This window comes from Neolamprologus multifasciatus, chromosome 7 (genome assembly GCF_963576455.1).
Source record: "Neolamprologus multifasciatus chromosome 7, fNeoMul1.2, whole genome shotgun sequence".
NCBI classification, from domain to species: domain Eukaryota; kingdom Metazoa; phylum Chordata; class Actinopteri; order Cichliformes; family Cichlidae; genus Neolamprologus; species Neolamprologus multifasciatus.
In genome coordinates, this window is record NC_140445.1 from 11,986,916 (window position 1) to 12,013,796 (window position 26,881).

General features: G+C 39.1%; 2 protein-coding genes across 2 annotated transcripts in view; one reads left to right on the top strand and one right to left on the bottom strand.

The window, feature by feature from the left end:
• LOC146513847 (thyrotropin receptor-like) lies at window positions 1-22,369 on the top strand. The gene is made up of 11 exons (XM_085167686.1): window positions 1-6,280; window positions 6,359-6,430; window positions 9,049-9,123; window positions 9,702-9,776; window positions 9,893-9,967; window positions 10,061-10,138; window positions 11,380-11,448; window positions 11,915-11,992; window positions 12,177-12,365; window positions 13,849-14,932; window positions 15,016-22,369. The coding sequence occupies exons 1-11, from the start codon at window positions 6,084-6,086 to the stop codon at window positions 15,187-15,189; spliced, it is 2,166 nt and encodes a 721-aa protein (XP_085023812.1). The 5' UTR covers window positions 1-6,083; the 3' UTR covers window positions 15,190-22,369.
• The window catches only part of pomk (protein O-mannose kinase), a 14,631-nt gene continuing 3,004 nt past the window's right edge, over window positions 15,255-26,881 (bottom strand). The window contains exons 2-3 of the mRNA XM_085167646.1: window positions 18,279-18,560; window positions 15,255-17,339 (exon numbers count right to left, since the gene is read on the bottom strand). Of these exons, the coding sequence (XP_085023772.1) occupies window positions 16,569-17,339; window positions 18,279-18,560 (1,053 nt within the window). The 3' untranslated portion in view covers window positions 15,255-16,568. The remainder of the gene's footprint in view (window positions 17,340-18,278; window positions 18,561-26,881) is intronic.

The window sequence follows — 26,881 nt, forward strand, 5'->3', positions numbered from 1 at the left end:
CCCCAGAGCCCCTGTGGTTCCAAACCCCCACACCATTTTGTCCCAAATCCCATCTGATGCTATGTGGTTTACTGTTGCTGACCTGACTAACATATTCTTCTCTGTTCCAGTTCACCCAGATAGCCAGTTCTGGTTTGCCTTTAAGTTCCAGAGAAAGGCTTACACATTCACTCAGTTGTGTCAAGGCTACTGTGAGTCCCCCCACTCCCCCCAGAGTGGGATATCCCAGGGAAAATCACAAGTGATAATGGCACTCACTTTGTGAACCAGACATTGAAGGAAATCAGCAAGCAACTAGGTTTCAAATTGCAAACACACTGTGCATATCACCCACAATCTGGAGGTGCGGTGGAGAGAATGAATGGCTCCTTAAAGTCCAAGCTGGTGAAGTGCTGTGAAGAAACTGGCCTCACGTGGCCAAAAGCACTTCCCCTCGTGCTGATGTACACACGGACCAAACCCCCAGTACACCTCAGCCCTTATGAGGTGTTATATGGACGACCTGCCAGAGTGGGGGCAGAACCCCCGAAATGGACAGGCATGTCCACAGAGTTGTGCAACAGCTAAATGATTGTGTACTGTCAAAATCTCTCCAGGACTCTCTCACAGGTACACAGAGCAGTGAAAGCAACCCTGCCCAGGCCAGCAGAAGGACCCCTGCACCCATTCAAACCAGGGAACTGGGTGTTAGTGAAGGATTTCAGGAGGAGACACTGGAAGGCGAAGCGATAGCTGGGCCCATTCCAAGTCCTACTGACCACACAAACAGCGGTGAAGGTTGGAGAACGAGTTACTTGGATCCACGCCAGCCACTGTAAGCTGTTTGGAGGAGAACCACCCGGAATGGAGGAACAACCGGACGAGACAAACGGGGCAGAATAATCCCTGCACCTCATTCAGGTAGTAGGCAGTCTACCCTCTACCTGCAATGATGCAACAAGCCAGGAAGCAGCTCATCACTGGGGTAGCCCTGATGCTCTTCAGTGGGCTGATGATTGCCCTCTGGAACCCATTTTCCAGGAGACCAAACTTCCCGGGACAATGCCACGACTCCAAAGAAGACTCCTATTATTTAATCATAGGAGTGGATCAGGCCGATGCAGACACAATGGGGATAATAAAGGTAAGACTACATCGTGCATTAAGCCCAAACCACAGTGTGACCCGTGCTAATGCAACGGAGGTCACCGCCACCATAGCCAAGCAAACATTCAGACCACTCGCGGACCCCTTTGTAAATTATCTGAATATCACTTCCCCAGAGAATGTTGTGCAAGTAGAGACAGGTTACATAGACAAAAATACTTGGCTTGACTGGATAAGATACACGGCCAGTGTAAACAACAAGACAGACTGTGTGGCCTGCTCTGCAGCCCGCCCCACACTGTTCACTGTGCCTGTCCCTTTATTGTTCTGGGAGAACAGACCAGGATTTGATTGCATGCTACAACAAGTTTAGTAACTTCAGGTCACTGCAACAAGCCCAGGTACAGTTTACCAACGGATGGGTACAGGACCTTGAAATGCACCGTGTAGAACGAAAGACCATCGTACGAACAAAGGTAAGTTTACCACTCTCACAAATCGTCTTCATAAATACACATTCGTTAAAAGTTTATTAATAGGACCTTTAAGCTCAACGGTAATTAATTAGTAGTGGAAATAATTTCTGGTATGCGTTACAGAAATGTAGCAGTGACAATAATAATATTGTATGCTGTAATCCTACTGTGCAATTAGTGATACAAAAAAAATGTTTTATCCTGTGAATAAAAGTATATGTTTTTGTCAATGTACCACATGTGAGCTGGAGTGTTCTGGGACGTTATATTTAGTCTTCGAATGGCTGCAATCCAGGCCATCCGTCGGCTCTTTGTTACTTCGGAAACATGACTTGAACAATTTCTCTTCAACGACGTAATCCGATAACAACTGATCTCTTTACCCGTCGGCTTCCCGTGGCTGTCATGCGACCGGCTATTGCAGTTAATAATACAACAGCTTCTTGCCATTTTTTGTGTTTCTTTTTATCGCTCTGTAACTGATTTCAATTGAAAGCCTGTGTGCGCTAGTACCTCTTGCCACGAGTTCCCAGAATCCTTTGCGGTTTTACCCCTGAATGACATCACATTTTCAATCTCTATAGTGTTAGCAGGGTCCCACGTCTCTGCAGAGACCCATGTGGGAAGGGCCCGTAGGACCACAATGGAAGATTTTGATTTGACTAAAAACTCCCCAACTTATATAGACGCTATAGGTGTCCCCAGAGGTGTCCCTGATGAGTTTAAATTGGCTAACCAGGTTGCAGGGGGGTTCGAGTCCATCTTCTTATGGGTAAATCCAAATAAGAATATGGACTATGTCCATTACAACATCCAGCGACTGGCCAATCTGACACAGGATGACAGAGGACTATTATTAATTGATAACCCCTTAGATGGGTGGTTCAACAGACAGTTTGGGAAGTATAAGGCCATAGTGATGTTGTTGCTAATGTCCATAGCCACTTTTATTGCCATTCTCACATGCTGCGGTTGCTGTCTGATCCCATGCCTCCGTACCCTATTGAGTAGATTAATCACAGTGGCACTGACAAGAGAAAGCGAGTCTCCCAAATTGCAGCTTCCCCTGTTGCAGGCTGAAGATTACATTGATGATAGCGAGAGCGAGGATGATTGTGATGAGTGAAGTTATTTTTCCTGACACTGTAAGAATGATGCATATTGTGAAACCTTTTTGAGTGTGCAATATTGCTGATGTAATTAACAGAATGTTAGGAAGAGAAATCCTTGGTATTAGTGATTGGGATGCAATCAAGAGGGTGGGAATTGTAGTGGGATTTCTCTTTAATGTATTGTCTTGATGAAATGCTTTGATGTTACTTAGTTTTGTATGTCTGGTTCACACCTCATTCACGCTGGGAAACAAACGGTGAGAACCTGGTGAATGTCTCCCAGGAGATGGAAGCTCACACAGGAAGGCTTAGGCCCACAGTGGGGGAGAGTCTCAAAGGTGATAGAGGGTTTTCTGTTTAGAACCAAGGTGTGAACTGCAACTGTAAAAGCCTTTTGTTCTATGACTGTGTTTTAAAAGGGACCTGAACTGTTCATTGTCAGAGACAACTCTCAGTGCCGCCTGACTGACGTCTCTCCTCGTGCATGGGAAATAAAGTGTTGGGTTTTAACTGCTCATCGTGTCTGCAGGCTTTGTTAATAAATTTCCACGACAACACACACATACATAAAGAGAGAGAGAGTATGCATAGTATGCAAACGGTGTCACAAAACGGCCGGAGGCCGAGCACCAAAAATCAAACCCACGTGCAGGAAACCCAAGGCGGAGGCAGAGTAAAGGGTTTAACAAAGGTTTATTAACTAACACCAAAATGACGTTACTGTTACTATTTTTACCATTTATTTTTGGAGCAACTGTATCCTACATAATTTCCTTAGGGATTAATAAAGTATTCTGATTCTGATTGTTTCAGTATACATGACCTGCCATGATCCAATGACACATCTGCTTGCCTGTATCTTTTGCTCATTTCTCCTCCACTTATTTTCTCTATTTTCTAAACTGAGGACCTGACGGCTTTGAACTTTTCTGTCCATCTTAAAAATGTGGTTTCCCAGCTGGACTTTTGTCAAAGCTGGGAAGGCTCCTAAAGAAAGCTCCAGCCAATCCAGGAGAGAAGGACAACCACTGCCCAAGCGAAAACCTGTAGTGATCCCGTATGTATCAGGAGCGTCTCTGTGGCTTTTAAACCCCAAAACACGCTGCGCCAAAAATTGGTCCACGGATCGGGTCCCCCGACACAAACAGAGTAACATAGTGTACGCTGTTAAGTGCCAGGAGGATTGCCAGGATTTATACATCGGGGAAACCAAACAACCTCTGGCAAAGCGGATGGCACAACACAGAAGAGCTACCTCGTCAGGCCAGTACTCTGCAGTCTATTTACACCTACAGGCCAGTGGACACTCTTTCAATGATGAGGATGTACACATTCTGGACAGGGAGGAACTCTGGTTTGAGCGCAGAGTCAAAGAGGCCATTTACGTGAAAAGGGAAAGACCATCTCTGAATCGAGGAGGGCCTAAGGGTACATCTGTCACCATCTTACAATGCTGTGATTGCAGCCATTCCCCAACTCTCTGTGAATGGGACTCATGGCCATTGATCAGTGGGTTTTGGTCAGTGGTTGTTGATCAATGGTCATGAGAATTTGCGTAATTATGATTAAGGAACTGGCCTCACTGCCCATTGTTCCTTCAGGGGGCTGGTTTCAGTCATTATGCAAATGTACTGTTTATAAGATTGGGGAAACCTGCAGTCAGCTGAGACTGAAGAAGTCACTTGGATGAGTGACGAAACATTTCTCCCACAAAACGCTACGTCCAGATGAACAGATTCAACTTTTGGAGATTCCCCCTCCCTAAACAACTAAATGCCATGTTGCCATATCATTTTTTGATTGGTCGACATGGTACATTTTTCAACCAATAGGAAAGGGTGGGTTTTTTTGTTGTCGTTTTTGCTCACAGGCGGAGAGTGCTTTCAAGCGCTTTCCTTATAAAACACAGTTTTTACCGTTTCTTCCCGCAGTAAATATAAACAACGATAGTATCCAGGAAGAAATCCAAACATTGCATATATTTTTATCATAACTTTGGTTTTACAAGGCCTATCAACACAATTTAAAAACTGGTATAAAGTCCACACTTTTTCCGTCAATTGTTCCGTCTGTCCTGCTCACATCTCCAATGGTTGTAAACGTTGTCATTAATGTGGCTTCACTCCACATCAGCCACGCCGCTTTGCTAGCTAAAACACCGGTGTGTGTGACAGGATACTGTCATAGCCTGTCAACGACGTTGATTATCTGCGTATATACGAATGTGAATCGCATTATTGGCTGGACTATGGGATAAGGTGGCATCGTTCTAATGCCATACGGGAGCAGCCAGTCACTTACTGACTAACACTGCAAAACAGAATTGTTAAAGTATTAATTTTAATTTCAATTCAGGTTAGATTTTTTTTGGGCGCAACGCAGATTTTTTTTTGCGCAGAGACCATGCCAGCAGTGCGCAATTGCGCACGCGCGCAGCTAACAGGGAACATTGGTCATGTGTATTATGTTTAGTTCTGCTTCCTCTTTCTTGCCAGTCTGATTATGTTACTCAAGTATGAAACTGCATATCAAGATGCTGAGTTCACCCTGTCACCAGCATCTGATCAGTCACAAATATAGATAATTTTATTAATTTATTAATACATGGGAGAATCTGGTAGTTTATAATCGAATATTTCATTGAATTAATGTTTAAAAGACAGTCTTGTTTTATTTGTTCCACAGTGGCCTCAGTGGTCTTTAAAGGCCTTGGAGTAAGTAAAGAATTAATAATACAAATGTAGGGTTAGGCAGTATTCTCCATATAAAGTCAGCAAGTAGAAATATGTGCTCCATTTTAGAAGCTTTAGTGAAGCTTGTCTCCTTTTCTCTGTGTTTGCACTCCTTGTCCCTAAAACAAAACGTACATTTTTTTTTCCTGTGCGCATTCCTTTGAAGAAACTTTCCTTGCTGTGGTGAGGTAATCAGGGCTCATGATGAAATTTCTGTGGAATGATTTGAACCTGTGGAATAACCCTGTGGTACCGGAACTTTCATAATGCTAATCTTGTGTTTGGATTATTGATTCACGTTCGTGTTTTAAATAAACACCTAAATAAACTTTAGTACTAGAAATAGTATAAGTTCTGCCTGCCTCAGTGGTCCGTTGACAGCAAGTTTTTATTTTAATTTTATTTCAGATGAAATAAGAAATGAACAGCCTAGGTAAAAAAAAAAAGTGCCTTTAGGGTTTAATGAAAGTATTAAAAGTATCAAAAGAATAATGATGATAAAAGATTTAATAAGATTTAAACTCTTAATACTGATCAAATATATACCTAACATATTTACTGTATAATCTGCATTATACAAGTAGAAAATTATATTCAAAATCTTATTTTGAAGGGCAGTTGTGGAGCACTTGCAATTGGCCAAAATCCAGGACAGCCCAGTAGCTTTGAAAACTCAAATGAGCAGAGTCTTCACAAGTACTGCTTTTGCAATGAATTCTGTTTTTCATATTACTATTTTAATTTTTATCCTTGTCAAGACTACTATTCATCTGGAGTATTGTCCACCTCATTGCCAGTGTGAGTGGGAAATCCACAGTGTGTCGTGCTTTGGAGTTGAGGTTATTCCTGTTTTCCATTCCAGCACAAAGGAAGTGTAAGTAACCACAGTCCTTAACCGCTGATTTCAGTGACTGTTGTGGTTAGACTGAAATGCCTTCAATTTCTCTTTTAGATGGCTTCTGGGGACAAGAATGTATTCCATTCCTGAGAATGCATTTGCAAACTTGGCCAATATTTCACAAATGTAAGATACTTTTTACAAAACTATCCTCTTTCTTTCAACCTAGTAGATTACTACTCAACAAAATAAATAAACAATATTGACAGTAAACTAGTGCTTAACCAATTACCTTCATGATCTTTTATTGCAAGTACTGACTGAAGACAAAAATTACAGTTATTGTAATAAAAATAAACCTCTTATTATATATTATATTTTATATGAGACTTAAAGGCACTGTTATCTCTTAGTATGTGTTTCCTATATGCTTAATAAAAATGAGACTTTCAACAAAACTTTTAACTATTCTAACTATTAACATTACGGGCTTTTTTTTTCCTTCCCCTCCAGTAAAAGTTAAAGCAGAACTGAAGTATATACTGCCCTGGGTCTTATAGATGACATGATGGTTGATGCAGAAATGAAAATCAGTGTATGTTGCTAATGCATCAGCTGATTGAGGTGGAATGTATGGTTCAGAAGGGGTAGAGTATTCATAGCTCACTGGTCTGGTTAAACGCAGAGAGCTCTGCTTTTGGTAGAAGGAGCTTGCAAAGTATGTAGCCTGTGGACTACTCTTGTTTGTTTTATTTTTGGTCCTCTAGTCAGAGAAATGTATTCCTTAACCAGCTATTGTGGTTTGAACAGCCTTTTAATAGAATATAGAATAGAATAGAATAGAATAGAATAGAATAATCCTTTAATTGTCCCACAAGGGGAAATTTGGTTGTAACAGCAGCAAGAAAAACACATATACAAACAAACAGTATACAGGACACAGAACAGAAACATACACTTTTTTTTTTACATATTTACATCAAGGACAATAGTTACCAAAAACAGAGTACTGCACAGTTATTAGTACTGTACCGAATATGTGTTAAAAATGGCATCTAGTGGAACAGGTTATATGTTCAACAACTTACCACTGTGATCAAAAAAAGAGACATCCTTGTCACATTGCAAACTCTGATTTAAATTCAAAATACCTTACTAACCCATTAGTCTTCTGTTGTGCCTTGCTCTTCTGGACATTTTCATTTCTAAAATGTAGTCTTTCATTTCATAACATCGCTGTCATGTTTAGTAATAACAGCTTCATTTGTGTAGCACATTTCAAAAAACAGAAAACAAAGTGCATCACAGTTTTAATAAAATCCACACATTAAAGATTAGGTTAAAACATATTGAGTTATGGATTCATAATAGACACAAAATCATCCATACAACCATAGATTCATTCAACTCGAACCTCAGTTTTTGCCGGAATCAGATAAAAGACATTTGAATACATGCAATTGGTTAATTTCAATTCGATTAAATTTAATTAATGCAGTGTCAAATCACAAGAACAGTTGCCTCAGGTTGCTTTATTACTACAGTAGAGAAAAAATCTCAACAATCAAAGAAAAACCCTGAGCCCGTACTTGGTCACGGAGGGAAGGAAAAGCTCAGTTTTAGCAGGAAGAAACCTTTGGAAGAACCAGGCTCAGGGAGAGCCAGCTATTTTCTGTGACTAAAAGAGGAAAGCAATTTATTAAAAGCATACACCTGTTTCTGTCTGAAGTTGTCAACACTATCACTCTTCAGTGATAGTGCGGACCATATAATACACAAGACAAGCTAACTAGAAATAAACTCTAGAATGGTAGAAACTAGACTAAGAAACATAGGTCGCACAGAGAATAAAAATTAATGAATAAACAACATTCAAAAAACACATGGACACAAAACACTTCAGTCAGTGACGCAGGTACCCTGACAGCCTTTGTCAGGGTACCTGACAACGTGGAGCAACCAACTAATTGGTTAAGCCTGTAGCTTAACCAATTAGTTAAGACTTAACTAATTGGTTTCTGTTATCTGCCTTCATGCATAAATAAAGCTGGTATCATCTGCATAGCAGTGAAAATGTATGGTATGTCATCTAATAATATTATCTAAGGAAAGCATGTCTTATTTAAATTGAACTGGTTACTGCATAGAACCCCCTGGAACTTAGCAAATTTTGTGTGGTGAGGAGTATCAGGTGCTGTACTAAGGTGTAGCAGGACAAGCAAACGATGCACTGTCAGAGAACATTAGTAACCTTCACTAGTGCTGTTTCTGTGTTATGATGAACTCTAAATCCTGACTGAAACTCTTCAAATAACCCATTCTTCTGGGAATTATACTGTGCTGTTTTACAACTGTTCTTTCAAGAATGTTTAAAATAAAAAGAAGTTTAGAAATCAGCCTATGATTAGTTAAGATAGCTGAATAGTAATGTATTTTAAGTAAAGGTTCATATGTTGCTGGGAGGTTGCAGTAGAGCTGCAGTGGTGAGTTTTAAGTTTTGGTGAACAAGCCATTTATTGTCTTGTCAATAAATGGCTTCGGCCCATACATCAGAGTTGTGAGTTTCTAGAGCTTTATTATCAGCTATATATATTTTTTTTCATTCTTATTCATAGTTGTGCTTCTTATCCATCCAGGATCTGTATCTAATAATGTTCTTATCAGAAGATATCAAATTTGATTCAGTGACCATCATTTTTGTCTTTAAAAGTTGTTCAGACAATTAACAGTATTTCTCTCTCTATTTCTTTCTAAATCTCTCAATCTTCAAATCAGAAGTTGTACTTTGTTTGTGTGTTTTTCAGATACATATCTGATGACAGTACATTAAGATATCTTGAAACGCATTCTTTCTACAACCTGTCCAGGGTCACACACATGTATGTAAATTTCATGCACAAAAATTTAACATGTAATTGAAATTAATCATCAAATGAATGGATTTATGCTTCAGTAAATACAAATAAGTCTTGTATCATGTTGCCTCTGTCCTGCAGTAGTACTGGCAAAATGATTTTCAAAGACCTGGCTTTTTTAAATGTTGGAGATGGCTTCGTTAGATGTAAAACATAATTGTACAGTAATGTACAGATTATTTCAGCAGATCATTCAATCCTTACATGGTTCTTCTCAGTTCCTAAATCCCACCAGCTTCTCCTTTCAAGTACAGGGTTACTGTGCTATTAAACCCTTGTCATTAGCTTTGCATTTTTATATAACAAGCCCCAATATGACAAGCCCCCTTTCCTGTCAGATACTCATATACTCAAACACATGTATAACAGGTTGAAAGTGTTACAGCAAATAACTTGTGAAAAGATTTCTATGGATGTTTCTATAATTAAAACAGTTTTGGAGATATCTTAGACTGAAAAACATTTTTAGGCAAAAAAGCATTACATGAAAAAATGCAAATATTTTGTGTTTGTGCCTCTGTGTATGTTTTCATGTCCAACAGACAACTAAATGGCATCAAAACACTGTCATATATTGATCAAGACGCTTTTAAGAATCTGCCTAATTTAAAATATCTGTAAGTATGATTTTATTTGTTTATTTATATTATGACTGTATTGTTTATTTTACAAATAAGCAACATAAAAGTTATGTACATTTATTGGTTCTTGACTCAGCTTTCTTTTAATACAGTGGGATCACAAACACAGGTCTCACCACCTTTCCTGGGCTACAGCATATTCACTCCAGCCAAGACCATTTTATATTGTATGTAGCATTTAGTCATAAATATTCTGCTGCTCGGTGTTCTCTAATAATTTGACTGAAGCCTTTGTGTGTGTGTTTGCTCCTTTTTAACAGAGAGATGGTGGAGAATGTTTTTATCCAAGTCATACCTGCTAATTCCTTTACTGGAATATCTCTGAATACTTTGACTATGTGAGTTTAATTTAATGTCAATGACTAATAATGCAACACATTTTATTTCTTAATTTGCCATGTTAATGGAGCTTGGTGATGGACTCTTCATACTTGCTGGCATATGGTTATTGGTTAGGTCTAGAAAGACGGTCATGGTTTGGGATAAAATTCCTTCCTTCCTTCCTTCCTTCCTTCCTTCCTTCCATGATACGTTATCACTTCAACCTCCTCAAAGCATGGAAAGAGGCTCAAACTGCTTCTCTGGTGAGCTATAGTGATGGAAAGAGATAAGTTGGGGCTGGAGGTGCTAAATTCAACCATTCCCACCTCCCTCCATTGTGATGACCACCTCACAGAGGCCCAGAGAGTGGATGTTACTGCATTGCAACAGTGTTTTGCAGATTTGTTCTCCCCAGTAGCAGCTCGCTCATAGGGCACCATTTTGAAACAGTTCCTCAGATGGATAAGACAACACCCATCGCATCCTGCCTGCCTCCCATGACCAAAAAAAAGGGCAGTTCTTGGGGCTGGCTGGTTATTGCCACTTGTTTATCCTGAACTTTGTGGATCTGACCAGCCCCTTGAAGGATCTCCTTCCAGTGGACGGAGCAGTGCCAGGTGGCATTTGTACAGGTGAAGAAGGCTCTCTGTGAGGAACCCCAGCTTCACACTCCTGACTTTTCCCTCCCCTTTGGTTTTGCAGACCCACGCCTCAAACTGAGGGCTGGGGACCGTTTGTCACAGCAACTGTAAATAGACTTCATGAGTAAATGAGTAATTGGAACACTTTTTACTGTAAGCTTTTTTCCATCCAATCAAACAGACAAACATACAGCAATTGTTTTCTATGACTAAGTGTTTTGTCAAACAGCAGCACACACTCCCACTCAGATGAATGTTTCAAGGACAACTGGGGGTTCAGTATCTTGCCCAAAGATATTACAACATGCAGACTGGAGGAGTTACCACACCTGACCAGAGATTGTAGCCCAGTATATTTAAGAACTCTACCAAATACAATACTTTTGGTTATACGCCTTATGTTAAAGATGCAGGTTTGCACATCAGTCATATCTTGATGGCTTGATTTAAAATCGTTTTCCAATATGCATACCCTGCAGATTATGACAACAGAATGTATTTAATGTTGTTTCCAATGGCATACATGTCAGTGTGAAACATAGAGATGGAACTAACGTTTAACAACAAATTTAATTATGAAGATTTAAGATTTACAGGGTTTTCTTCCCCTTTTTTAGTGTGCTGAATAGCAATGGTGTGAAAGAGATCCAGGACTATGCTTTCAATGGAACCAAACTGGAGGAAGTGTATGAACTTTTGATTTATTCACTAAACTGATAAGACACAAGATTCAATTCACATCTTGTATTTATTTATTTCTTGTCTATATAGTTTGTGTCTGAACTTTACTAACGTGCTTGATAGATGGGATAAGTCATAGGTAGATTATAGCCTCAAATGAACAAGCAATTTTAATGACTAAAATTTCTGGGCAGGGTCAAATAATGTTGGCCCCTTTGGTACTTGTTGGTATACTGTTTCAGATACTTTAAAATGTTCTAATGTCATTGATTATGGTTTTCAACCTTGTTGTTGTTTAATTCAAAATGGACATGAAACATTGTACAACAGTTCATTTCTTTGTTATTCTTGTCAGTTTCATTTTATTAAACACACTTTTCAGAAAAAAATACATTTTAAAACTGAAGGTTTGGTAAAACTAAATAGTTTTTATCATGTCATTTTGTTCCCCATCTCTTCCCAAATATTCAGGTATCTTGATAGGAATTTGGATTTAGAACAAATAGAAGAATTTGCATTTTATGGTGTGATTCAAGGCCCAACTCACCTGTGAGTACAGAATTCACAAAAGACAAAGTGTTCTTGACAAAAATATCTCTCTCGCTCGCTCTTTTATTCTCTCTCCCACCCTTCCTTTATATAAAGACAGAGAAAGACAGAGAGAGAGAGAGAGGGAGAGAGAGAGCTCTGTAGCCCAATGAATTAATTCTTAACTATTTGTCTGTCAATCCAGAGATCTTTCAGATACCAAAGTACACTCTTTACCATCAAAAGGTATGAAGAACATTGAAAAGCTCCAAGCTAAAAACACATGGGCCTTAAAAATGCTGCCCCCCTTAAGAGCTTTTGTTCACTTACAAAGCGCTGAATTGACCTTCCCAAGCCATTGCTGTGGTCTTAAAATGCTGAAAAGAGGGCAAGGGTAAGTCTTGGGAAAATATTCCCTGTTATTCTTTTACTTGTGTACTCCTTTCTCCTTTCTGTTGTAATGTCCATAGTATTAGGCCTTGGTTATTCTCAAAAGCTGTAACTAGCTACTAGCTAAAAAATTTTAGTGTATGAAAAAATAGTTACTTAGAACATGGCAATAATTTAGCATTTAAACATTTGACAGTTGAAAAAAGATGCACTGTAGATTGCAGCTTTTGTTTTGTCTGTTTCCATCTTTAGCCAAACATTACATATAATTTATACTGACTTAACATTCACTATGCTGTCCTATATAACCTGCTTAATGACTGCTATAAATTTACAGAAACAAAGAAGTGAGCTAATTGTTACATCAAACCCTACATAAGGTCATAACAACTTGCAATGTGCGTTGTTTATATATTGTTGTGATTAATTGCTGTTTTTTGACTATTGCGATTGCTATCACAATGTGGTTATAATACTACATATTATGTTATACTTTTTAAGACTATTTTAGTCTTTAGGTGGAAACTATTGTCGAGTACTGTCTGTATCTCAGACAAGATCCAACACTCTGACATCACAGAGTGACAAGTGAAAACCATTGTGGGTTTTTACTTTTTACACTTTGCATCACATGTAGTAATTCATGGTGTAATAAACACATTTCCAAAAAAGGAAAAAAAATATTATTTGCAAATTTACATTCTATTTAAAATAGTGCAAAGACAACATAATAAATGTTCATATTGATATTCTAATTATAACTTTAAATGTAATACAACAGCAAGTTTAAATTAAAGTGAGTTAAAAAAAAAATTGGAAAAGTTGTATAATGACAAAAATCAGGCTTTATTTCAAATTCATTGCATGACTTCCACAAAAGAAATCATGGACATCACATCCTCTGGCTTAAGAGGAGAGAGACATGTTATTAGTGCACAGTTTAAAAGTCAACATCTATGGGGATTCATTAATGTACATATCTTGTGCATCTCCGTATCCCCATTAATGTTGAGTGTGGCTTTGGAGAAACACATGTTTATTTGAATGATAGCCAAACCAAATTCTGAATGTATAACAACAGTCCAGAGTAAAGCATGTAGGTGCTAACTTGACCTGCCTGTGTTCCAAACCTCTTAAAAATTCAAAAGATATTTTATGAAATAGAAAAATATGACAAAAATCACAGGAATAGTTAATGTAAAAAGACTTTAATTTACAGTGTTCTTAAAAGAAGAGATAATGAAACTCAGTGGTAAACATAGACTATGTCCTAACTGTTTTAATAGTAACAAAAAAAGCACATATGGTCACTTGCCTTTGCATTTTTAATTAAAAATAGGCTTTAAATTATTTGAAGATTATTGCATTGTTTTTATTTACAATTTAAATGTGGTTAAACAACAACCCACTTTCGTCACAAAATTTGTATTTGAAAATATGCTTGTAATTCATTTCCTGAAAAATAACTCTTTTCATTTCTGTGCAAGACACTCTGAGGCAGTTATCTGCAACCTGACATGGGCTACTTCAGGAAAGCTGCAGCTGTCTTCTGCAATGCTCTCTCAGAGGTATCTGGAGTACAACATCTCACAACATCTGAAATCTAAAAAGTTTGGTATTCCAACTCATGGCAGTGCAAATAGCAATCCCAACAGCCTGATTTGCCCAACCAAGAAGTCTCAGGATGATACTTTGTTCTATGTAAAAACATATTCAGAGCATCTCAGTGAAGTTTTTGACTTTTCGCTGTGTAATGAACTTGACGCAGATGATGGACCCTCATGCACCCCCCTGCCTGATGCTTTGAACCCCTGTGAAGATGTGATGAGTAAAGACATCCTGAGGATATTGGTCTGGGTCATCAGTTTATTTGCCATTTCAGCAAACCTATTAGTGATCTTCATCCTGTTGACCAGTCGACAGAAAATGTCTGTTACCCGTTTTCTTATAGGTCACCTGGCATTTGCAGATTGCTGTATGGGGTTCTACTTGCTGGTCATTGCATTTGTGGATTTCTACACACGCTCCAATTATCATCACTATGCGATTACCTGGCAAACAGGAAGTGGCTGCAATATAGTAGGAACATTATCTGTGTTTGCCAGTGAGTTATCTGTGTTCACATTAACTCTAATCAGTCTTCAGCGCTGGAATGCCATCTTCTCAGCTATCAGGCCAGACAGAAAAATGAGGTTGCATCATGCATCTGTGCTAATGCTTGTTGGCTGGTTGTTGTGTGCGTTTCTTGCACTGCTGCCAGTAGTTGGTGTGAGCAGTTACCAGAAAGTAAGCATCTGCTTACCTATAGACACTGGGACAACTGCTGCACGGACATACATTATTTCTGTCTTGATTGTTAATGTCACTGCTTTTATGGTTGTATGCTTATGTTACATCCACATCTATTTTATGGTACACAATCCCAATCATAACTCCAGCAGATACGACGCGAGCATGGCCAAACGCATGGCTGTTATTATTTTCACCAACTTTTTATGTCTGGCTCCCATTTGTTTCTACGGCCTGTCTGCAGCTTTCCACCATCCGATGATAACTGTCACAGATTCCAAGGTATAACTTGACATACTTGTAATATTTAATGCACCCCCCCACCTCCCCCATTTATAATAAGGGTTTTGTCTTTTTCTCTACAGGTGCTGCTTGTTCTTTTCTATCCTCTCAACTCTTGCACCAACCCATTTTTTTATGCTATCTTGACAAAGGCATTTCACAGAGATATCCTGATGATGCTGAGTCAGATGGGTCTTTGTCAACGGCAAGCACACCTCTATCGAAGCCAACTAGTCAGTATTACTCCCTACATATAAAGAAAATGTCTACCCCAAAGCCCAGCATCCATATCCCAAAACAAATAAGACTCAAAAACAAAAAATGGCTTTTTAAATTTGATTAATGTCCATTTCTTATAGTAATAGTCATAAATGGTTACATATTCACAGACCTGATCAATTAATGTATCAATCAGTGTACTAAGTCACCTAAACGGAGAAGTAACCATGAGGTTGAATTTCAATATTTAATGTATATGTCTTTGATGCGGTTACAAATAAATAAATAATGTCTGAACATTATACTATTCCAGCCATAAGGTGGAATAAGAAAACAGAACAGTTCAAATCACGAGAAAACAAACATTGCATTTTCTATTTGCTTTTAGAACCAGGTAACAAACCTTGGTCCATATGGAACTTAAATTATCAACCAAAGGGGAAAAATATCTAAACAATGGGAAATGTAAATAGCAGGTTTGTCCTAACTTTTTGTGATCTACCATTTATTCTAAACATTCTAAACTGCTAATTTAAACGAACAACAAGTGAGACCCAGGTAGGCTGCAGATTGTTGGTTATTCTGTATAATTAACTGCTCTTTTCTCTGTAAAAAAAAAAAGAGCTACTTATTAGATTGTTTTAATTTTTTTTATGCTTCTTGCCTTGAAAGCAATGTCTTGTTCACTGATAAAGCCACTGACAAGTGATTATGATCCACTGTAGCAGACTAATTCAACCTCTAATAAATCTATTTATAATCAAACTGGATCCTTGCCATTAGTATATGTAAATAAATAAAATGAAATAAAATAGCTCCATTTGGGACCACATCTTATCTGTTCATCTGGACGTAGCACATACACATCCTGGATAGTGAGACACACTGGTTTGAGTGTGGAGTCAAGGAGGCTATTTATGTGAAAAAGGTTTTTTTCTTGGTTTGTGTTCCAACATGCACTATCAACTATGGGACCTTACACAGACAGGTGTGTACCTTTCCAAATCATGTCTAATCAACTGAAATCACCACAGGTGGACCTCAGTCAAGTTGTAGAAACAGCTGACAAATGATCAATGAAAATAGAATGCAGCTAAAATCAATTTTGATTAATACTGCAAAGGCTGTGAATACTTATACACTCCAAGAATTTCAAGGAAACTTTTTTTTTTTTTTTTTAATAAACTGCCCTTATGGGGTATTATGTATAGAATTTCAAGGTGGAAATTCCATGGTATGCCCTGGTTGATATTATTAAGAACTCCAGCTCTATCATCATTTCTAGACATACAGAAATATTTGCTGAAAGATTGACAGACAGAACAAGTGAAGTGCATTTATTAAAGTACATGAGATAGCCAAACCATAGCTTGGATAGTTCTTGTATATTGATAGTCTCTTCAAATGAGGCATTACTCTACAGCATATCTCTAAACCCAGCACTGTCTCGTACCATGCTGCTGTAGACTGATTTGTAAACCTTCAAAACATCAAAAGCTGAAGGGCGGTCGGTGGGATCCTTCTTCTTGCACTTCTCATGGATCTGAAAAAGATGGAAATGGACTAAATCCCCGCCAGGTACCTTTCCCATAAGGAACCACGTCACATCTGGGATCTTCCAAATATCGGTCTTCTCATCATACTCTGGCATGAGATTGTCTGAAAAAGGCTTTCCATTGTTTCTGAATGGCCATAGCTGCTCTGGGGCAACAAAATCTCCAGTGAGCTCCCGATGGCCACATTTCACTGACAAGTTTCTGGACATATCCACTTCAGGAAGTGCATCAAGGTCATTCACTACTAGATGAAAGTCATTTGTCAGTAGAAATTGGGACAGAGTTTTCTCAAGGCTGTTTGAATCGCACATAACTCGTCGCCCAACTGGGCTGTTATGAAGGTAATGGAGGATGGTGACGTAATCTATAGCTAGCCTCAGCCGCATCTCCCAATTGTTGTGTTGCTGGTGCTGCTCTTTTTCAAGAACATCATCCAGATTAAGCAATGAGCCAAATGGGTGGTGTTCTGTCAAAATGATGTGCTCTTCAAGGCAAAACCCCACCAACTGAACCACCTGGGGGCTCTGCAGGGCCTGTAACATTGACAATCCATGGAGAAAATCCTCCAAGTAATTGAGAGATGATAGCCTTGACAGAGCTACCTTCTGGCCTCTCCACTCTGCCAAATAAACCTGAGGAAAGAAAACCAAATAGATGAGATTCACAAGGTCTACTGACTGTTGCCAATGATAAAAATTAATATTTTTAACAAAATCTGTATTTTTAACTGTACTAACCTGCCATGTATTACTTTATGACATAATCAATTATTTTAGCTTTATTTATGCTTTTTTTCTTCTTCTTTTTGTATGTCCCGTCTGACACTGTAGCAATTAGAATCAGAGTTATTGTCTAAAGGCCAAGAAAAATGCCCAACAGATTTATTTTACCAAGTAGACCATTACGGCTTTTGCTATACTGGTCCACTTGAATGTCATATTTCATTCAATCTTATTGTTATTATCATCAATTTTATTTTATTAATTTACAATAAAATCAAATATTAGCTCCCTTGTTGACCCCCATAGTCACCCTCATTCCCCAGAAGCCATCAAAAGCAGGGGGCCCAGGCGACTCAGACACGGGCCCACAGCAGTAGCACCACCACCACAGAGCATGGGGCGACCCACCCGACTCCATTGCAGAGGTAAATTACACCCACTCTGGCATTTAGTGAATTCAGTAAAAGACTACATGAGACAATAGACATCCGGGTTGAGTTCATCGTCCACCTCTGCACCTCCTCAAGAGGCACTCTCAAGAGAGATTTTTTTTTTCATGGCAACGAATGTGAATGTTACAATTAAGTTACAAGCAATTTGCCCTAAAACTTTCTTTTTTGAACATTAAACAATGTGGGACCCGTATAACATCAGTGTGCTTTGTATTTTGTTGTGACATGTTGTCCAGTGTCACAACTATGATAAGTTGCTAAAGTTACAATGGGAAATTAACATGGAATCTCTTGACATTACATTTATTTGATACACATACAAACTTAGCCAATACACACACACACACACACACACACACACACACACACACACACATATATATAAAAATCTGTCTACCTTCTTCACTGCTCCCTGGCCAATCAGCTTCAGCTCGTGTACTTCAGTGTTTATTTGTAAACACTGGAGCCAGGCGGTGCAGTCTTTCATGGTTGGCATTTTAAAGTGTTGAGGCACACAGCCCACCAGAGGTGAAACTTGCTGCAAACCAGGCTGATACACAGAGTCCAGATAGAGGTAAATGAAGATATTGGTAAGAAGGAAAGCAGCAGCACATATTCCAACTATTGGAACAATGTAGGCCACAGTAGTCCTGCTGCGCTGACCCACTGTGCTCTGCATCTAAAATAAAAAGAGGAATGACAAAAGGGATATTGTAAGTGTACTAATTACAGGTACAGATATTAAAGAGTAGCACAACACGAGGCTGAAAAGCAGTATTTTCCTGCCTTATTCTCACACCCTTTGGCCATTGTGGTCAGAGGTATATTGTGTGGTCAGCTGTACCTGCTGTGTAGCCTTAACACTGGTGTGTGGTGGTCCTGTGGTACCATCCTGGTTAAAGTAGTAAATGTTGGAATATAGTTTTTCTTTAAAGATTTTCAGGAAAAATATCCACTAGCCTATCTATTTTCTTATTCTCCCAGTATTAACAAATGTAACGAAGTAACAAATTACTTACTTTAAAATGGTGAACACACCTTCATTCATTTTGGTGTGCTCAACTTTATTACTGGGAATAAATCCAAAACAAATCTATACCAGGGATAAAGGTAATGTTTTTGATAACTGTACATCTACTTTTGTGCCAGCCACTCACAGTCACTATTTTTCAAATCTCAGCTGTGTTTCATCATGAGTGACTGGCTGTCCCTGTCAATTCCTGTCATGTCTTAAAACCAGTGATGGGAATAACGGCGTAACAAGTAATGGCGTTACTAACGACGACTACGTAAGTAATCTGGACGCTACAGCTTTAAGCAGCTGTGTGCGCTCCCGATCACTGTCTAGCACAACAGCTGGAGCTCAGGGGGCAAAACAATCGCATGAGTGCTGCTGTGGTCATGTGATTGGTAAGCCAATCACATGACCACTTAAAGACAAAGCAACAAGGTGATATATACCATTTTTTAAATTGTGTTAGTAGGCCACGAGTCATGATAAACAATATATGCTGCGTTTTTTTCCTGAATAGTTTCGTGACGTTTACCGTCTAACGACTGCACTAGCAAGCACTCTCTGCTTATGAGCAAAAAAAACAGGGGACGTTTTAGGAGTGACGGAGGGAGAGAATGAGAGAGAGAGAAAGAGAGAGAGAGTGAGTGAGAAAGACAGCAGAAAAAGAGAGTCAGTGTTGGGAAGGTTACTTCTAAAATGTATTCCATTACAGAATACAGAATACATGCCCCAAAATGTATTCTGTAACGTATTCCGTTACGTTACTCAATGAGAGTAACGTATTCTGAATACTTTGGATTACTTAATATATTATCATGTTGTTTACAACTACATGAATGTACTATTGCTGTGATTTATTACTGTTACTGAAGGTCTGCGGCTCCGAACCGTAGTAAAGGGACCTCTGGCTAATACGTCGGGTTCTGTGTCGGGCTCGTAGCTGAAAACTAGCTTTACTTTGTTGTCTGGGTCAACTTTGCTAGCGAGAGACAGAGAGAGGCGTTGAAAGGCTGCTCCAACTGAACTTATTGTTTCAGAGGAAAACATGAACACGGTGTACAGTCGAGTCTTAATAGCGTACTTACAACTGGGCTCGTCAGGCACTCTTCTTGGCTGCAGTGGTTATTATTATATTTGCATGCTTCCAGCTCCTGTTTCTGCTCGATGACAGCTCGTACTTTTCCTTTTTCTCCCTCCCTCGCTCACAGACACATAACGTGTATGGCAGTCCATTCTCCCTGCAGCACGGACTACACTGCCCATGAAGCTACATTCTTTAGAGCTATACCTGCAGCATTCTGCCTATTAGCTTAGCACAACAACAATAAAAAGGCCTCTCTCACCCAGGAAACACGCAGAGAGAGAGCGTCATCCTGTAACCATGGCAACCGTAATGCTGCCGCCTGGAACAACAGAACGTAGCTGTCAAACAAAACCCAAACAGGCCTGACCCGCCACAATATGAAACAGGGAAGTACCGCCGTGTAATCCATTTATTTCAACAAAGTAATTGTATTCTAAATACCACCTTTTTAAATGGTAACTGTAACGGAATACAGTTACTCATATTTTGTATTTTAAATACGTAACGGCGGTACATGTATTCCGTTACTCCCCAACACTGAAGAGAGTGAGTGAGTTTTGAGATGTGAGAGATTTGTGACGTTTAGCGTGTTTGGAGTGTGTAGTTAATGTGTTGTCTTGTGTAGTTAGTAGGGGTGCAACGATACTCGTATCGATATTGAACTGTTCGATACAGTGCTTTCGGTTCGGTACGCATATGTATCGAACAATACAACATTTTTAATTTATTTTATCAACTTTCCTTCTGACGATGCTGTCTGTGTTGAGCGCTCAGTGGATCTGCGCTCGACAGTGCAGCCTAGGCGGAGTAGTCGAACACAGATTCACTGAGCGCAGGGCAAGCTAGCTAGACAGAAGTTAAGCTCGTTGCAACATGGCAAATTGAACCTCCCCCACCCTCATTCAGATCTGGCGTCTGGAACTATTTTGGTCTTCATGTGACGTATGACCCTGAAGGTAAGCGCATCATGGACTAAAGTAAAACAGTATGTCAGATGTGCCACGCAATGCTCAATTACATGAGTGGGAACTAGTGTGTTAGCGCAGTTAGCTCGTTAATGTGTTGATGCTGTCCAGCCCCACACACGGGGCAATCCGCGGTAGCTCGTTAACGGAGATTTGCCGTGTTGTGGCGTTAACCTCATTTCAGATTAAGGCTGACAGCACTAGTGGGAACACAACGAATATGACTGCACATTTACCCGATAGCATCCTAGTGCAAAGACAAGTGGAAGCAGACAAAAACAACAAGCACGCATACAAACTTTACCCGAGTCATTTAGACAGCCGTTAGCACATGATTCTCCTTATGGGGACCTGATATGTTTAATATGCTGCTGAGAATACAGCCCAGAAGAAGCGTATAGTATAGCTTTTATTTTGGAAAGAGACATTTCTCTGTAATAAACTCTCTTTTCCAAAGATGAGTGATTCCTCAATCAGATACAGGGCTCGCAAAATCGCTAGCCCAACGTCCCGGGGCTAGCGATTTTTCCAGTCGGGCTGCCCTGCTCTGCTCGTCGGCCTATTGTAGGAAGGAAAAATATATGTCAATGCTTTTGCATTCTTTCGGAAATGTAGCTGGGTAATTATGTCATTGGCATCAGTGAGCCACTGTCAATATGTGAAATAATTGAAATTGTGTTTGAATTTGCGCTTGTTTTTTGCTTTCACTTTGTAATCGCGCGAACTGTGTATAGAGAGCGACAGCACTGATTGGTGAGTGATGATAATTTGCGCACCAATTCCTCTGACATCGTCTTATCAATCGTCAGCTTACTATGCAAACATGACAAGTGAAATCTCCCACAGCAAGCTTAAACATGTGAGAGGTTGATCGCGCAGAGAATCGCTGAGAGTTATGTGAGTGCGTGTGTAAAAGCAGCAGGATATATATTTTAGTTCTGCTGAGCCAAATAAGACAGGTCAGGGTGAAGAAGGGACAGCCAAAGAAAAGCTTACCACAAAACGGAAAAGTTATGACAAATCAGACTATAAGGCAAAAAGAAAGTGCAGCTTTATGGTTTCATGGACAAAAGAATTTCTGTGGCTGCAATATGACGAGCTATATAACCAGGGGTGCACATAAGTGGTCCGCAGGTGCGCATTCGCTGTCAAAATAAAAAACGCGCACAAGATAAGAAGTTGCAACGCGTGTTTGCATACATAAGATTTTCAGGAGGAGGACAGACATTTGTTTAGAACTCTTAAAGATGTCGAAGAAGCTCCTTTAAGCAATTACTTTGGTGTTCCTCCACCTCCAAAGAAATGTCAGGAGTCCGAACCACAAAAGAAGCGCGTATTCTCGGAAAAGTGGTTGCAGGAGGTGAGCTGGCTTCAAACAAATGATGAACGCACAGAGAGGTGGTGCAGAATGTGCCGTGAAAATTTAATAAATGACAAATTAATAAAAAGGCATGAACATTTTTTTGTGTATCGAAAAAATATCGAACCGTGACACCAAAGTATCGAACCGAACCGAACCGTGAATTTTGTGTATCGTTGCACCCCTAGTAGTTAGTGTGTAGTGTTGTGGATAGTTTTGTTTTGTGTGTCAGAACAATGAGGCGACTGCTGTCTCCAGGTAAAAACAAGAGTGATACACCTGCTGCTGTCAGACCTGCAGGTATCAGCCCGTCATGTTCTCCTGGACAGAAATTATTTTTTTGGAGTGGCACAAATAATTTGTGTGGCATCTTATTGAATGCAGAACAGCTGATTGTTCTGTAAATAGTCTGAAATGGTTATTTAAAAAAATCAAGGTATTTAAAAAAGGTAAATGGATGCAAATAACTTTGTTTGCAAAACTTGTGCATAGGATTTTAAAATTGACAATTCATATTTGCATTTAAAGTTATGAAATATGATTCATTAAACATGTTTGTGGTTGTTACAGTAAAAATATAACTTTTTCTACTCTGATTTTATATTTTTTTGTCTGATTTTAGATCAATTGTGTTAATACAGTATGTCAAAATGAAAACATAAGTGTAAATTCAGACACGTGAGGTTGTGCTGAAAAGGATGATACCAAACAAGGCAAAGTAAATAGTTTTTAAAGGTAAAATGTGGAGGAAAAATCAAAAGTAGTGAACGTCCCGCTGCTGAGAAAATAACAAATAACAAATTTTTACAGTTTAGAGTAAAATATCAATCATGTGTATTTAATCTCTGTAATATTCTGGATATTTATAATTGAGCTATTTGCATACATTAAAGCTATTCCTAATTTTTGTAACTTTGTAATATATTGAATTGTATTTAATTTAGTTCAGTCTGTTACTGTTTTTACTGTCTTGGAGCAACTGTAAGCACATAATTTTCTTGGGGAATAATAAAGTTTTCTGATTCTGATATTGTGTCCTAAATGTTATGTAACCATCTGCCACCAGATGGAGGGTTGTTATTGAGATACACCTGGATCTATTAATCTCTGCTTCATGTTTTTGTGAACACTATTAGTTAGTTCGCAGATACCGGCAGCTGAAATTTTCTCCAAAAGGTGGATGGGCACTCCCTTAGCGACAGGGTGAGGCATTCAGTCATTATGGAGGGGTTCAGAGTAAAACTGCTAGTCCTCCACATCGAATGGAGACGGCTAAGGTGGTTCTCTCCTAAGTAGGGTGTTCCGGCATAGACTCGGGACAACACGGGAGAGATTACATTTATTGGCTGGCCTCGGAAAAGCTTGATGATTCCCTGGATAACTTGGAGGAGGTGGCGAGAGGGAGGCCTGGGCTGCCGCCTCTGGAATTTAGATACGTGGAAGTAAATGGCTGGATGAGTTCTTGTTTTGTTGTTTTAGAATTTTAGTTTTACTGAAGTGGTTGTTATGAATTTTCAAACAGCATGCATCATTCATAATGAACGCCACAATGCACCACACTTTTCCAATGTTAATTTTTCATACTTTAACAGTACATGAACATCTTTTGTAGCAACATGTTTTCATATCATATTTAGCATGGGTTTGTTTTAAGTGTTCTTAGTTGTTGGTTCTGTCTGGAGTATAACGTACAATTTTGATAATGCATGATGCAAGGTGTTGTACAGTTAAGCGGCATGATTCATTTATTGAAGAATGTGATTAATGGTTTAAAAAAACGTTTGTTATTAATTTTTGACTTTTTTTTAAACAGTTCTTAAATTTAACTGAGTGTTTCTTTAGACTTGCCGGTTCGTACAACTTTTTTTTACGGTTAGTCGATTAAGAAATTAGAAATATCGCTAATCTTTGGTATGGATGAAAATGACTAAAATAACTAGTTCTAATAACTACATACTCTAGATTAGTCAAATGGTGCCAGGAGAACAATCTCCTCCTAAACTTCAGCAAGACAAAGGAGCTGATTGTGGACTTCAGTACATAGCAGGCGAGGAATTACGAGCCGCTAAACATCAGTGGTGCGCCAGAGGAGAGAGTGGATAGCTTCCAGTACCTGGGTGTCCACATCACTCAGGACCCGTCATGGTCATGTCACATTAACACCCTGGTTAAGAAAGCCTGTCAGCGTCTCTTCTTCCTCAGAAGATTTAGAGACTTCCATTTCCAGCTGAGGATGCTTAAGAACTTTTACTTCTGCACCATTGAGAGCATCCAAATGGGGAAATATCTGCACCTGGTATGGGAACAGCCCCAAGAAGGACAGACGAGATCTTCAAAAAGTGGTGTGCTTAGCCAAATGCATCATTCGCTATAGGTCTTCCACGATTACTCGGCTAGTCACAATTATGTTGACTATCAAAATCGTCGACGACTAATTTAATAGTCGACGCGTCGTTTGAAGCTTTGTAAGATCCCAAAAGACGCAGGAATAAGTAGTAGTATTTAAGAGTGTAATAGCAGACTGAAACAGAAGATGGCAGCAATGCATGTACAAGGATGCCAGCTGCCGTTAACCCCCGAGAAGAAGAAGAAGAAGCAGTGTCCGGTATCGTAGTTGTGTCCAAATTCAGAAACCGCATCCTCCTGTGTCCGCATTTGTAGGCCAATTACGTTACAGCGACACGACAAAGACTGTCCAAATTCGAAGACTCCGACAAATGCGGCCGACAAATGCACCCTTTATTTCCCCAGATTTGAAAGATGGGTCGGGTGTATACTTCGTGGCCCAACGTATCCCAGAATTCATAGCGCGGCCCTGCTCAGTTTTCAACAATGGCGGCAGCTAGTTAGTTTTAATATCTCTTTTATTATTCTTTCTGGGTCACAAAATATGTGAAAATATGTTAAACGTTTGTTTAACATATTTTCAGGCGAGAATGTGGCTGTGTAAACTTGAAATATCTGCTCAGTTTATCAAGACACCACATATTTTCAAAAGCGCTCCAACGTTTTCAGAGACATCTGTTACCCACCAGCTCGATATCTAGCCGGGGTTCAAGGCTCACTAGAGCTGGTGAGAACACCAGACTCCCGGCAAATCATTTTCAAACCCACTGCCGTCTTTCGCTATTCAGGTTAAACATGATATATATGTCACTAAGATAACTTAAAAATGTTATTGTTTGGTCTTTTTCAGTATTTTATTTGTTCTTGAGTTGGCTGAGATTAAAGTTATAGTTTTAAAGAGCTGAATAAACGTCAAGCAGACAACTGATTATCAGAAGTATGAGATGCTCGAGAATATACTCCGGTGTCCTGTTATATTTTAGATAGCAAGGAGCAGACGGCTGAGTTTATTAAACTCCACCAAAACAATCTGCAAATTTCATTAAAATTTAATAAACTATCATCTTGGCTTTTTTTTTTAGTTAGCACATACCTTAAACACTTAAAGCTGTAAGATAATGATAGTTATATAAGAGCAGATGCATGCTGGTGCAATAAGCTGTATGTTTTACGTCCAATGGACACATGATCTGTTAAGTCGACTAATCGCAAAAATAATCGGTGACTAGTCAACTATCAAAATAATCGGCAGCCCTAATTTGCTATGAGCTTCCTTACCTTCGGTCCATGTACACTAAGCAGTGCAAGACCAAAGCCAGGAAGATTATGAAGGATCGCTCTCATCTCAACAATGGACTCTTCTCACTTTTGAGTTCATGGGAGCACTTCCACTCCCTCAAGTCCAAAACAGCTCTTCATTACAGAGGAGCTTCTTCCCTCAGGCTATTCGGTCCCTGAACCTTGTGTAGGACTGGACTCTCTCTCTCTCACTACTATACATCAGGAACAATTTATTCCACTGCAAACTGTTACTGTGCACTGTTTGTTTGCACACTCTTTACATGCACACTGTTTATTTGCAAACTTTTATAATTTCTTAAATTTGTTTATCTGCACATTCTATTTTTGTTTTGTTAATTATTTTTAACCTTTCATTTTATTGTACATTTTTTACAGTTAATTTTTAAATTTGTATATTATGTAAATTACTTGCTAGTTAGTTTTATGTTTACTTTTATGTCTACGTTTGGTTCGGCATTGCACAGCAACAAGCATTTCACTGCATGTCGTACTATGTACGATTGTGTATGTGACAAATAAAATTTGAATTTGTATTTCATCCAAACATAAACATGTTTGAATGAGTATTTCAAACAGGCTATTGCAAGCAGAAACTGATGAATATGGGCGTCACCTACTTAGTGAGGAGAAAAGTGGGACTGACCACCAGGGCCCTAAATGTGAGAGAGGCCCTTGCAAGACTGGAACCAAAAGTTTGTTTTTATGGCCGACCTGTCAATACCTCATAAATGTGTTTTGTAGCTGCAATACACTACAGGGAGCTACAGATCTATATTGTCTGCCAAAACTGCTCACAATACTAATGAAGTATGTAGTGTGAACGGCAAAGCAGGAGGACAGAACAAAATGGAAACAGATTTAAAAATATATAAAAACAAAGTTAAATGCAGTCTGTGCAAATCTGTGCTTTTGTTCCAAAACAGCAATA